Raw genomic sequence first — 14,348 nt, 5'->3', positions numbered from 1 at the left:
GATTTTTTGGTCGCATTTTTGTAGTTTCCCCAGCTGTAGTCACGCAGATATGGTGTTTTGGGGGTTTGCATAGTGGCATAGTATTATTTTCTTATACAGCTCCTGTTGGGTTTCAGTGTTTGTCTTTTTGCAGTGTTCACTATTCCAGGTTATGTTCTCTGTATCGATCACTTTTCCTTCATCTGTTAGATCTGTGGAGAAGAGTCTTGTTAGTCTAGTAGAACAGTTCTCAAACTGTGAGTCCTGACCCCAAAGTGGGTCCCACCCTTCTGAGCATGGGATCGCGGCTCCATGTTACTGACCATCAGCCTGATGACTTTTCTAAACTTAGTCAGTGATTACAGGAGTCTGGAAAATCTGTTGAATTTTCTGTTATTTTAGACTCCTCACATCATTTAGTGTCTACACAATGCTGCCATGTATGTGCTGTCTGCTGACTACACATGTGATGTGATGACCTTCTGCTGTAACTTGCTGGGGTCCCGTCATTATTTTTATTGTCTAATGGGGTCCCAGATCAAAATAGTTTGAGGACCCCTGGTCTAGTATATTTATATAGTAAAGGCGTGTGCATGTATTTGCGATCCCTGATTGTGCTAATGCTTCCGAGCAGCAGGGCAGTGAGTGTGATGAGCTGTCACCCCCTGGGACCTCCTGTGGGGTGGTGGCAGCAATGGATGGAGTAGAGGTTGTGGCTACTCTATGGGGATTGGGAGGTTGCATGTGCAGACCACGGGATGCAACCTCCTGGTCCTGACCACTGCAGGAGCTTTACAAGCTGTTTATTCGCTGACGCTCCTACATTGGCACAGTGTACACACCTAACAACCTGCAAGTTTGAAAGTACTGTTGGCTTAGCTATTGATCTGGCAGAACAAGCCTGGGCAAACTCCCTGGCACATACTACTGTATTTCTGAAGAGAATGAGGTAGCAGAGAAATCAGACATTGAGGACTCCTTTTGTTATGAAGAGGGAATGACTCATTAGAAACTTGTTTCCCCTGTATCTATTGTATACAAAGTATTTTTCATCTAGGGAGTCACATAGATTATTTACAGACACATGTAAAATATCTATTTTCTCTACAGGTGTGCGTCAGAGCTAGATCAGTGTTTCTCACCCTTGGTTCACAAGGACCCCAAATAGTGCACGTTTTCTTACAGGTGCACTCACTGACACATTTCAAAAGGTGGAGCTAATTATTTCACCGGTGATTCTGTGTGGAGACCTGGAAAACGTGCACTGTTGAGGGTCCTTTCTGGATCATTGAGCTAGATGAGTCAAAGCTTGGAGAACCTAAATATTATTTTTCAAACACAGCCTATAAATTGTCAGCAGCTTATTGGTTGGTGCTTTATCTTTCTCCACTTTCTCTCTCCAAGCTTTAGTAAATTTAGCTTTACATAAGTTGATTTCAACCTTCCAAGCTATGCAGTTTGTGTGGTTTCTTAGTGTTGAGTTTGAAGAAACTCAGGGAACCCAACTGATAAGAACAGATACTACACTTGATCTTAGTGTTACAGCTCAACCTCCTCTTGTAATGGGACAAGCCAGCAACAGACAGCTGTTCAGTCTCCAGCAGCATGTCTGTTGCTTCTTTGGATGCTTATGGAGAACAACATGAACAGTGGTCTTCCTTGTTACTTGAATGATTTGACATTTTTTACAATGGAATTTAGTATTCAGGGTTGTCTGCTATCCTCTTTATTGTTGTTTTAAAGAGTATAGTCAATGGCAGAACCCATACCTTTGATCAGTGTTGTATGACTAAAAGCGTACTTCATTTAGTGACATCATCTGTTGGAAGAAAACAATATAGAAGAATTCATTCAGACCATGCTACAGTACTGGCGGATATCTACCATCAAGAAGACATAAAGAACTTGTAATGGACAAGAGCAGCAGGATCGTGCTTTTGTCCGAACCAAATGTTTTCGTATTCGTTCAAAGGGTTTAGATGTGGGTGTCTGCTTACCTCAGCAGATATGGCCTGCATACCTAAAAACTTGTACACTTGTATCTGAGAGATATTGGTCAATGGACAATTTTGACTGAAAAATTATGACTAAGCGATTTTGGCTAGATGCACTGGAGATTTTGATTAAGCAATTTTGTCTAAGTAATGATACTCTATGATCTAATCAAAATTGCATTGCCTGCACAGTCTATCTATGCTAAGCAATCTCTGCTAGACAATATTGACTAAGCAGGAGAAAAACTGGGAGATTTTGGCTAAACATCTAGGAGATTTTGACTACCTAGTCAAAAATCTCCTGCCAATATCTCTCAGTTACAGTATCTTTTGCAGATAGAACTTTTTCTTTTAGCAGATTGCATAGAAATCTGGCTTTTTTTCCCTGATTTATCTTTTTACCCCAGTTATATTTCTGTACTCTCGCAAAAAGTTTGAGAGATTGCGCTAGGTGAGATAGTATGTTACTAGTAGTTGTATGTATTTTCCACAGAAGCCTTTGTTTTCTTACACTGTGTATACTTTTACCTTTGTAGTGTCATCTGCAGCAGATACGTTTGTCATGGTGTGGAACTTCAAGCCTCAGTCCCGTGCTTTCCGGTTTATAGGACACAAAGAGGCTGTGACTAGTGTTCAGTTTTCTCCTACTGGACATCTGGTGGCATCAGCTGCTAAAGACAGAACAGTCAGGCTTTGGACCCCAAACATGTAGGTACTGAATAAGAATGTAAATGTGCCCCTCCCCACACTGATATGTATATTTGTAAGTGTTCTTTTCTTAGTGAAGCTTGTTAAGGTTTTGTGTGTGTGTGTGTGTGTGTGTGTTTTCAGTTACACACTTGGCATGCATGTGCGAATGTTCAAAATAAACCTCATTTAAGTATTTTATATCTCTTTTGATTGCAATTACTATTCTCATACATTTGGGAATCCAATTGGAAGAAAAAATGTGCTTCAAGGTGTTCCAGCAATGCCTTCATAAGTATAATCTAGTTTTTATTTTTTTATAGTTCTCTCAAAGAGAAAAAAAACCATTGACTTCATACTTAGCTGTAAATGGAAATCTAGATGGAAACCTTTGCTCTGAGCTATGGCACTGCATAATGTGGAGGAATATTTCATATAACATTTTTTCAAAGTACTGTAGTTTGTTATTGAAGCAAAAGTTAGGAAATGAAGCAGAATCTTAGACCAGTCTATTAAAATATGTGAAAAAAGTGAAGTAGTAAAATACAATGGCTCAGTGTCAGATACACTGCACTAGGAAATATTGTATATTCAATTTAGAAACACTGATAGAATACAGTATGTAAACAAAATGCCAGTGAGTAATACTGGACCCAAAAGTAGATACTGTACAAGGGTTCACAAGAAAGTAGAAAGGGGTTTCCTGATGCTCGCCCTCATGCAAATAAATGGGCGAATCAATGTGGGCGCTGTTATCGGGATGTGTCCAGCATCACAGTACTGACACCGGTATCCCGTCTACCGACAGGACACTGGTGCCAGATTCCCGGCAACATCAATAAGGATGCCAGTGTTGAAATCCTGAATGCCAGGATGCTTTACAAGTTAGGGTTAGGCTGGGGAAGTGGGGGTAGTTAGGTTTAGACACTGGGTTAGAGTGTGTGTGTGTGTGGAGGGGGGGGGGGGGGAGCTGCCGGCACCCTCTCCAGCGTTAACATTTTTCTGTCAGAGAGGGATGTTGGATGGAGCGCCTGGTGTGACACACCAGGTAGCACACCATTTGGCATTCGAGGCTATACATACTGACGTCAATGGAGGGCAGAGATCCCTTCCACTGCTTTAAAAGAAGAGGCACACTGTTTGGACAGGAACAGACACCTGAGGATATTGAAGAGAGTGGTCGTCCAGGGTCCACACTCTATTCTTTACATTATTATTGTGGCAGGAGCTGTTAAACTTTGGGGAGCTAGCAAGTGGGCGAAAGACTTGTTTAAATATCTGAGAGATGTTTTTAGGGGCAGTTAGTATTTCTGGAAAGTAGGGTCAGTTAGAATTTCTGCAAAGTAGGGGCAGTTAGTATTTTTAAAAAGCTGTTTAGAAACAATTCTGCCATCCAGTATTGGCCAGTATCTGGAAAGCTAATAAAAATGAATTGTGCAGTACTTGTGTATTAGCAAATTGCTTAGTGGGTGATTCTGCGTAAGAAAATCGCATCGCATTGCATTGCTTGGGGCGTTTTAATATGATGCGATGCGATTTTCCTATGTAATTTATTCACTGCTCTCTTGGCCCTGACAGATCGGATTGCATCGCACCTCCCGCAAAATCGCATGCTATCACATGCGATTTTATAGGGTGCGATGCCATTACATTAGCTATACACTTGTATGACATGCAATGAGGTTTTATGCACCCCCCACTATCCACGCCACCCCGAAGTGTGGCGTGCGGCGGCGGAGCGCATCCTCCCGACCTTTTCATGCCCCCACTATCGATGTCGGCGTGGAGTTGATTTTATATAGTGTGGCGAGCGTAGCAAGCGGACGCAGATTACTTTACATGTATTCCGCGGCCCCTCGCAGGGCTCGCCATGCTTCGGGCTCGGTGGCTTGCTGCGCTCGCCACACTATATACAATCAACTCCACGTCGACGTGGATAGTGGTGTTATGAAAAGGTCGGGAGGACGCGTACCGCCGCCGTTCGCCATGCTTCGGGGTGGGGGGGTGCCTAAAACCTCATTGCATGTCATACAAGTGTATAGCTAATGTAATGGCATTGCATCCTATAAAATCGCATGCGATTTTGCGGGAGGTGCGATGCGATCCGCCAAGGGCCAAGAGTAATGGTCCCTACCCACCTTGATGCCACCCTGCCTGCCAACTTTATAGGGGAAATCACTGAATGGTAAAGATTTGCTGCCTCTTAACCACATCTAGGGCAATTGTGGGAGCTTGTAACTCCCATTCTAAATTGTCCATGAAGGTCCTGGTCTAGAGAAAAACTGATCTAGTGAGTTTTGCCAACTGGCATCTGAGAATGCCATCACCAGTAATCCAATATAATGTTATTCCTGAAAGTTCGCTAAAGGAAACGCGCTCAAAGTTTGACATTTTCCGGTATAAAAGTGTCCCATCTATAATAATAATAATCCGTGTTCTGTCCATGTCAACCTGCTGAATTAATGTCATGAGTTTTTGTTTTTCAGCAAAGGGGAATCCACCATATTTAAGGCCCACACAGCTTGTGTACGCAGCGTTGACTTTTCAAGTGATGGTCAGTGCATTATTACTGCATCTGATGACAAGTCAATCAAAGCATGGAATGTTCATCATCAGCGTTTCTTGTTTTCCCTCACCCAGCATACAAACTGGGTGCGATGTGCAAAGTAAGTGTGTTTGCCAAGTAAGCCTTGTGTTTTGCTAGCTAAAATGTGCAATCTTCTTGTGTGTTTGAAAATGTCTCTAATGGGCTTCATTACTTACAAAGGGTAATTTTCTGCCCTTTAAAATTGGACTGATGGACTAATGGACTCATGGTAAGCAAAGTAAATGCTTCACCTGAATTTAAATCTATCAGTCAGTGCCGCTAATAATCAGCGGCTTTGACAAAGCATGGGTTAGTATAGCACAGGGGTCGCAAACCTTTTTTGTGTCAAGGGCCGTTTGTATGGGGAAAAAATCCTTCGGGGGCCTTCACAGAAAAAAAATTCTGATTTTTTTGACACCAAAATAAAAATAAACGCTTTATTTTCAAAGATCACATTCCAGCTCTCCAGAAAAAGATGAGGAATGTAAAATGGGGAATCCGGGGAAAATCACTGGAGAAAGCAGTTCTCCACTTCACTATCACACAATTCCACTAAAAACCCCAATGAAAGCCACTGGCGAATCCGAATCACAAACAGAGAATCGCCAGACATTCGCTCTTCATTTGCAGAGAATTGTGTCCATTGAATAAGGCGAATTGTTTTTTCCGTGAGAAAATTCCCTGTAAACCCAGGGAATTGCCTGATTCCCCAGAAAATATGGCGAATCAGAGGCATTGAATACTGGCCAAAGTATTCACACATAAATCTCCCTCTATTGTTTGAATTTGAGTGTTTTGCATGCTGGAGCCCACTATATGGCGCCCAAACTAGCACTTCAAATATTTTGTTTTTGGCTCACACAACTCCCGCCACTAAATATGCCAGGTCAGCACCATAGTGTAAACGTTACCAGCGAACCTCGTTGTTTGTGGGAATCCTCGCCATCCTCTCACAGCGAGGATTCCCCTAGAACAGGGATTGGGAACCTTCGACCCTCCAGCTGTTGTTGAACTACACATCCCAGCATGCCCTGCTACAGTTTTGCTATGTGGCTATGCTAAAACTGTTGCAGGGCATGCTGGGATGTGTAGTTGAACAACAGCTGGAGGGCCGAAGGTTCCCCATCCCTGCCCTAGAACGTTGTAAAGGGTGAGAAGCTGGCGCAGGGGTATTGATATCGGCCCATTGGAACTTCAATCTCAGCTAGTGCACTTACGATTCACTCACCGCTCAGATATCCTGTCATTTTAGAAAAAACATATGATGAGGCATACGTGCTGCTTAGAAAAGTTCACCCTTCCGTACTTTTTCTAACAGTACATGCACATAAATTTGATTTTTCTCACCAGGATCAATGACATTTATGTCAATGCCTGTGTCTGTCTACTTAAATTGCTGCAGAGAGAGAAGAGATCGATATTAAAATCTGTGTGTAGCTTTCATGATTTTTTTTATTATTTTGCTAATGTGCTTTCATGCTGTAAGTACAACCAAAGCCTCTGATTGACATTTAGCAGTGGATACTTTGCCCGGCCAAATCAGTGTGGCAGAAGCCACATTTTACAGCATGCCGTGTTCTGCGGATTCAGACGGTTTAGGGTTGCAAAATACGGTGCCACTGCTTGCGTTGAAACACTGTACAAACAGAATTTCCCAACCTTCATCCACAATTGAATTACCTACTTGATGTACAGCAAAAAGCTTAGTTTAAATCTAAAAATGTAATTGCAGCAAAGCCAAAACAATGCTGAAATTATTTGTCATCAGGATGCAGAGTACCTTCAGTCATAAAGGGTTAATAAAGCTTTCTCTCAGTACACATGTGTATTGCATTTAGTGTGTGCACCGCTGTCATCTAACGTGACCTCCTTTCTGATCTCATGTTAAGTTTTGTATTAGCACTCGTTTCCCGCTGTTCAGTGTCAGTTTGTTTCACCAGGTGTTTAAACAATTTAATTCATTCCTTTTATCAGCATCCTCTCTGGGGTTCTCTAATCTTTCTTCATTTACAGATTTTCCCCAGATGGAAGACTAATCACGTCATGCAGCGATGATAAGACTGTACGAATCTGGGACACAACAAACAGAATTTGCATTAACACCTTCATGGATTACAAAGGGTAATTATGTATTGTATCTAAATGACCCTGGAAAGTACAGGAATCAACACAGAAGGAGCTCAGCTACTAGAAAACATCATTACTGTTATTATTTTACTTAGCGTCAATTTATTGTACAGTGCTTTACAAAAATGATTGTTTACGTTTATATCTGACGCCATTAAGGATTTCTGCCCTGCAAACACACACATAGATACGATGTGTGTGTGTATATATATATATATATATATATATATATATATATATATATATACACACACTAGTGTTCATTCTAGCACCCGTCAGCTTTGAAAACCCATGCAGTTCCTCTTCCCTGCCTGGGGTGTCGCTGTCTGCTGTAGTGCTTCTAGCACAGTGTGGTCTGTATATCAGCACTGATATGCAATCCATATCTGTGCTAGAAACACTACAGCAGACAGCGACACCCCAGGCAGGGAACAGGAACTGCATGGGTTTTCAAAGCTGGCGGGTGCTAGAATAAACACTATATACACAAATTTAGTAGGAAATGGTGTCCGACTTTCGGGGTTCACCTTGACAAAGGTCTCTGTTTGTTTGAAACCGATTCCTATCTATTTACTGAGATGGAAATTGGGGGCCGATGAGTTTATTAGGAGAGTGTAGCAGACTGACTACAATTTCCTATGTACATAATTTTATATATAGCAGTTGTGCTTGTGTGTTGGATTACTGCCATGATTAAGGATCTCAGTAATGAGAAAATAAAGGACTTGTTGCAGACTATCAGTTTGGTGAGTGCCCTGGACCCTTGGATTATATATATATATATATATATATATATATATATATATATATATATATTGTGGAAAAAACTGGCGTCACTCCGAGGAATTTTTCAAATGAAGAAGATTTTTATGTAGCAAAAGTCGACATAAGCATGTCAGTACAGTCAACGTTTCAATGACATGTAGCCATTTTCTTCAGGACATGACATGCAAGATGAAACAAGTATACAGTGCATGATACAAGCTTTAAATAGAGCGCTTACCTGACAGGGTCTGCCCGGCGGCCGGGTGCATGCCGTCCCTCCCCCAACACGGGGTGTTCCGGTGTGCTGACGTCTGCTTCCGGCTCCCGTTGTCCGGTAAACACACCAAATAACGTACCCAGCCGCCGGACGTCATCCAGCAGATCTCAGCAGAGCTATACGTAAAAAACATGTATTGAATGAATAAGTGATAATTAGGTGCCAACCTCTTATTGTTAGCACCGCAATATGACATAAACAAGGCAGGACATGACACATACTGTATGTGACAACAGCGTGACAAATGAATGTTCAATATAACACACTCCAATTGAACCTCTCATTGAGTCCCAACGGTTTGCTGGTCTGTAGCCTAAATATCCATCTAGACTCCAATTTGAGGAGTGCCCCATCACGATCACCCCCTCTGCACAGTGGGGAGATGTGATCAATCAAAATGAATTTTAAATATCCGATGGAATGGCCAGCCTCCAGGAAATGCCTGGCCACTGGCTGATCTGCAGATTTGGGCCCTTATTCTGGTTGGTGCGGTAATATCCGCGTGCGTTCGTGCCGCCGATGTTTTGTGTCTGCGCATGTGCAGAGGCATCTCTGCGCATGTGCGAGCGGGGCGTACGGCCAAATCCCGCATGAAATGTGAACACTACGAACAGGGGGTGGAGAGGGGCGTGAAGGGCTATTTGGGCTCATTACCATATGCATACGCCCCGCGTTTCATGGGCGTTCCCATGCAAATGCTGGGCGTACGTATGGTAATGCGGTCGTGACGCACGTGTAGGGGGCGGACATATGACATCGCCGGATGTCAGCTGCCCGCCCAGATCCCTGCTTTTGCACGGAAAAATGTCCGTGTGGTCTGAGGTTGCGGGAGCTGGTGGACCACTCGGTCCTGCATTCGATGGTCTGCGACCATCGAATGATGGGGGAGGTTCCCTGAGATGGAGGAGGCGTATTCCGTGAAAAATACACGTGCGGTCCGTTCGGCCAGCTTCTTACTGCGTACGGACGGAGTTGGCGATCCGTATGGAAGGCAGGGTTTCGCACGCACGGTCCTGGCCGCATATTCGGATCCGGCCGCACCGATCAGAATAAGGGCCTCGGTTTTGATAGCATTTCCAATAGCAGAGCGGTGCAAGGCCATCCTCTCATGAATAGTGCGAATGGTCTTGCCCACGTAGTGCAAACGGCAGGGGCAATATAGGAGATATATGACGTGGGTAATTAGACAGGTGAGCACATGTTTAATGGAGATGCTGGTGTGATTAATGGGATGGTTGAATGCCTTGCACACCACCATATTTTTGCAGGTCGTGCAGCTAAGACACCTGCAGCATCCTGGGGGTCTCGTTAGAAAATTGGATGGAGGCTGGGGTATGTCAAAACCTGTTATGTCCGTGTGGACCACTCTGTCCTTAATGTTGCGGCCTCGTGTATAACAAGCCATTGGTCTTATATTTTGTATAAGATAAGACCAATGGCTTGTTATACACGAGGCCGCAACATTAAGGACAGAGTGGTCCACACGGACATAACAGGTTTTGACATACCCCAGCCTCCATCCAATTTTAACGAGACCCCCAGGATGCTACAGGTGTCTTAGCTGCACGACCTGCAAAAATATGGTGGTGTGCAAGGCATTCAACCATCCCATTAATCACACCAGCATCTCCATTAAACATGTGCACACCTGTCTAATGACCCACGTCATATATCTCCTATATTGCCCCTGCCGTTTGCACTACGTGGGCAAGACCATCCGCACTATTCGTGAGAGGATGGCCTTGCAGCACTCTGCTATTGGAAATGCTATCAAAACCAAATCTGCAGATCAGCCAGTGGCCAGGCATTTCCTGGAGGCTGGCCATTCCATCGGAGATTTAAAATTCTTTTTGATTGATCACGTCCCCCACTGCGCAGAGGGGGTGATCGTGATGGGGCACTCCTCAAATTGGAGTCTAGATGGATATTTAGGCTACAGACCAGCAAACCGTTGGGACTCAATGAAAGGTTCAATTGGAGTGTGTTATATTGAACATTCATTTGTCACGCTGTTGTCACATATGTGTCATGTCCTGCCCTGTTTATGTCATATTGCGGTGCTAACATTACGAGGTTGGCACCTAATTATCACTTAATCATTCAATACATGTTTTTTACGTATAGCTCTGCTGAGATCTGCTGGATGACGTCCGACGGCTGGGGACGTTAGCTTGGTGTGTTTCCCGGACAACGGGAGCCGGAAGCAGACGTCAGCACACCGGAACACCCCGTGTTGGGGGAGGGACGGCATGCACCCGGCCGCCGGGCGGACCCTGTCAGGTAAGCGCTCTACTTAAAGCTTGTATCAAGCACTGTATACTTGTTTCATCTTGCATGTCATGTCCTGAAGAAAATGGCTACATGTCATTGAAGCATCAACTGTACTGACATGCTTATGTCGACTTTTGCTACATAAAAATCTTCTTCATTTGAAAAATTCCTCGGAGTGACGCCAGTTTTTTCCATCTGTGGATGGCACCCGGGGTACCTTACCATCGCTATTAAGGAGTGCCGGCTCGCACATCAACACTTAATCCTTGGTAGGAAAAGAAAACCAGCACTCACGATTTTGGTGAAACAAAACGATGTATTTCAACAGGTCATGTTAGTTATCAGACTGTCTGTAGTCCCGACAGCTGTTTCAGCCGGCAGCATGCCAGCCTTCATCAGGAGTATATGTAATACCCCCATTGCTATACGGTTTTTTTTTTGTTTCACTTTTCAACGTAGTCCCCATGCATGTGCGCCAACACTTGACGAGTCGGACAAACCCATCAGAGAAGGAAGCTTTTGGCTTTGTCAACACTAGGACCGAACGGCAGCTTTCACCTCGTCGTCAGAGTTGAAGGTGCTCTTTGCGTAACTCACTGGGCACAAGGTCAGAGCTGTACGACGGGTGTGGCAAAACTTCCTTGAACTGCAGGCACTGCAACACTTTTCCCAAAGCTGAAAGAGCACCTTTAGGGTCAACACTTCACCTGGTCCTGGTCAACAACAACCACCAGCTTTCTTCTGAGATAAGTTTGCCTGGCTCGTCAAGCTTTGGCGCACATGCGTGGAAAAGGATGGGGACCACGTTGAAAAGTAAATAGTGCATTACATAGAGGATAAACTGAGTTATGTTAAAAAAAAAAAAAAGCGTTCGACTGGTCATAAATGAAAAAACTTCTAGCCATGGAGGTATTACTTATCAAGCCATCCTCGTATGTATGTATATATAATATAGCAGCAATGAGGCAGCACTCACGGATTTTCAGTCAAATAAAGTGCAAAGGTTTATTGCAGACTGGTCAACACCATAAACTGGCGAATAATAAATTTTCCATGCCCGCTTGCAAACAGAGGCTGCACATGCACATAAATACTTATATGCATGCACGGTCTCTAAAAATCTCACCTCTGTGCGAACGTGCATGGGATTGATTGAACTACAATCACCCCCTAAGTCTCTGAATCTGTATGATGTGCATCGATGCAGCACCTGCAGCTTTTTCCAAGTTGGGGTCCTTTGTTCTTCATATACAGAACCAGTTGCAAACAGATACCGAAGTTGCCTATCAATTAATCATCTCTTTGCATCTGAAGGTGCGTACACACAGGGGAGATATATTGCTCAGTTTCTCCTTTCATCAGCGACCAGAGATGGTCGCTGATGAAAAGAAACCTCTGCCGGGGGAGCCACAGAGGTAATCAGCTGGTCACAGGAGCAAGCTCCTGTGACCAGCGATTAGAACGGGGCTGAAAACGGGAGCGCGCACCCGGCGGTTTATCGCCGGGGCACACTCCCATCACTGGCAATATGGTCTGGAAATTTTACATGTCCGTATCATTCAATGACTTGTGCTTCCTAGAGAGGGGTTATTCTACATTGGAGAAGGATTAGATTGCACAGAACATTCAAAACATGAGCAAAATCTTATGTTAATAGTATGCTAACAAATAAATAAGATTTTTTTATGTTGCTTCGGCATCTAGTAAAGTAGAATTCATTGTTTACCATACCTGGGAGTGCTGCTTTAACCAACCATTTCACTCTGCAAATGCAGACTTATTTGGGAACAATTTCAGTGTAAAAATGCAGCCCTACTTTAAACCACATTTGGTTAAATCATGTTAAGACTTGATATGTATGATTAATAACTGTTCTGATATTCTTCTGTATATTATTTAGTTACCTTACATTGTTTAAGATTCAAGACCTGATTTTTCCATTTAAAAATAGTTTTTAAATTTAATTTCAGACATTCCAGTTATGTGGACTTTAATCCATCAGGAACCTGTGTTGCTTCGGCAGGTGCAGACAGTACGGTAAAAGTCTGGGATATCCGAATGAATAAATTACTACAACATTATCAAGGTAACAATACAATAACACATGCATCTTCACATATCTAGATTGCATAGAGCAGGTCTTAACACTTTCTATAAAACCTAGGAGTCACTCATCCTGAACCAAGCACATTCTTGAACCTAAACACATGCGTTCTTAAAGGGTATAGTACATGCGCCCATTCCTCCTCCCCAAGCAACATTTTTACAGAGCGTCCTATAAGAAAAGCTTCCATCAACCCCCCTCCCTACATGCCAGTTCCCCCAACCCCAGGAAAGGAAATAGGTTCCCTCTTCAGAAAGAGATGAAGTATTGAAGAATATATTATTCTGAAAATTAAAGTAATCTAAAGAATTAATAGGCTTGGCTGGGTCCCTAAATTACTGTAGAATACCCTGGACTGGACGGCTGAAGAATATTCTGGACCAGAGGATTTCCAACTGGACCGAACTGCTGAAGACAGTAAAAAATATCCAGATGGACTGGACTGAACCACTGAGGACTGAATAGTATACTGGACGGCTGGGGAGCACAAAAGAAGGCTCTCAGGACACACACAGACAGGATGTGAAAATTGTTGCCCGGACACTATGGGAGAGCCCTCTCTATACCCTGAAGTGCTCCCTAATTGGCCGCTAGTGATCACTGGAGCCCGATAGGGCGGTCTATGGTCATATGACCAAAAGAATATGGCAGCTCCCATAAGGGTCTACCACTGTTGATTACCGCCAGACCTTGAAGCCGGCAGAGAGAAGCATTTACTCCCCCGTCCGACAAACAGAGCTCCGAGCAGTAGACTGTGCCGGATTGTCAGGACGGGAAAGTGAGGCCTCTGCTGGACTGTGACAAAGGCGCCCAACCTTTCCCAGATCTGCATTTTGTTCATTATGCTGCTTGTTTTTTCTTGCAATTCTGTGAAGCATAACTTAATAAGCCCAACACTCCTTTTAGCCCAAGTCTGATCATCTTGTGGAACAGACACAGGGCCTAAAGGCCCCCACAGATGAGTTTATTTTCTAGAGGTTTCTGTATGAAACTTGTTTAACGCTAATGGGTGTGCTTTTTGCGGATAGAAAATAACCTCCCTCCAGAGCCTAGATTTTACCTACTGGGTAAATTACAGGACAGTGACCGCCTACCTCTTCTGAAGCAGCTGATTTCTGGCCCCATTGTAGAGCAAACTAGACTTCAGTATTTTCACTCCTCACACATAAAGAGGTAGTACATTCACATTAGGCTTTGATCTGCAAACACGGTCATGATCAGCAGTGGATGTGACAGGAGGCCTGAATGCCATCTCTTGCAGTTAAGTAAACGAGGTAGAAGGTACTACAGGGAGTGATGGGCAGAGGAGGTAGCTCATCCTACTTTAGGCATCTCCCAACCACTGGTGGTGTTCAGAAGGCATAGAATATATTTTAGGAGACTGTTATTTCTCTCACTGAGGGGCATATTTACCGATCCTTACATAAGGAAAATATCATTTGTTTTTGACACATGGCAATAAGAAATTCTCACGTCGGAGCCCATCTCTGATCCATTTAGACCATGCCCATCTGCCCATGGGCAAGTGGCATTACAAGAGAGGCATCCATAGACCAT

The 14,348-nt window shown here is 43.6% G+C and overlaps 1 protein-coding gene across 4 annotated transcripts in view; it reads left to right on the top strand.

Moving 5' to 3' along the window:
* Positions 1–14,348, top strand: part of POC1B (POC1 centriolar protein B) — a 113,785-nt gene that overhangs the window by 28,044 nt on the left and 71,393 nt on the right. For all 4 annotated transcript variants that reach the window (XM_083182368.1, XM_083182371.1, XM_083182369.1 and 1 more), the window contains exons 3-6: positions 2,510–2,681; positions 5,147–5,326; positions 7,261–7,368; positions 12,658–12,773. In XM_083182368.1, coding sequence (XP_083038494.1) covers positions 2,510–2,681; positions 5,147–5,326; positions 7,261–7,368; positions 12,658–12,773 — 576 coding nt within the window. The remainder of the gene's footprint in view (positions 1–2,509; positions 2,682–5,146; positions 5,327–7,260; positions 7,369–12,657; positions 12,774–14,348) is intronic.

This window comes from Crinia signifera, chromosome 4, assembly GCF_055691185.1.
Source record: "Crinia signifera chromosome 4, ASM5569118v1, whole genome shotgun sequence".
Classification (NCBI taxonomy): Eukaryota; Metazoa; Chordata; class Amphibia; order Anura; family Myobatrachidae; genus Crinia; species Crinia signifera.
The sequence above is the reverse complement of the archived record's forward strand: the minus strand, read 5'-3'. Positions and strand labels throughout refer to the sequence as shown.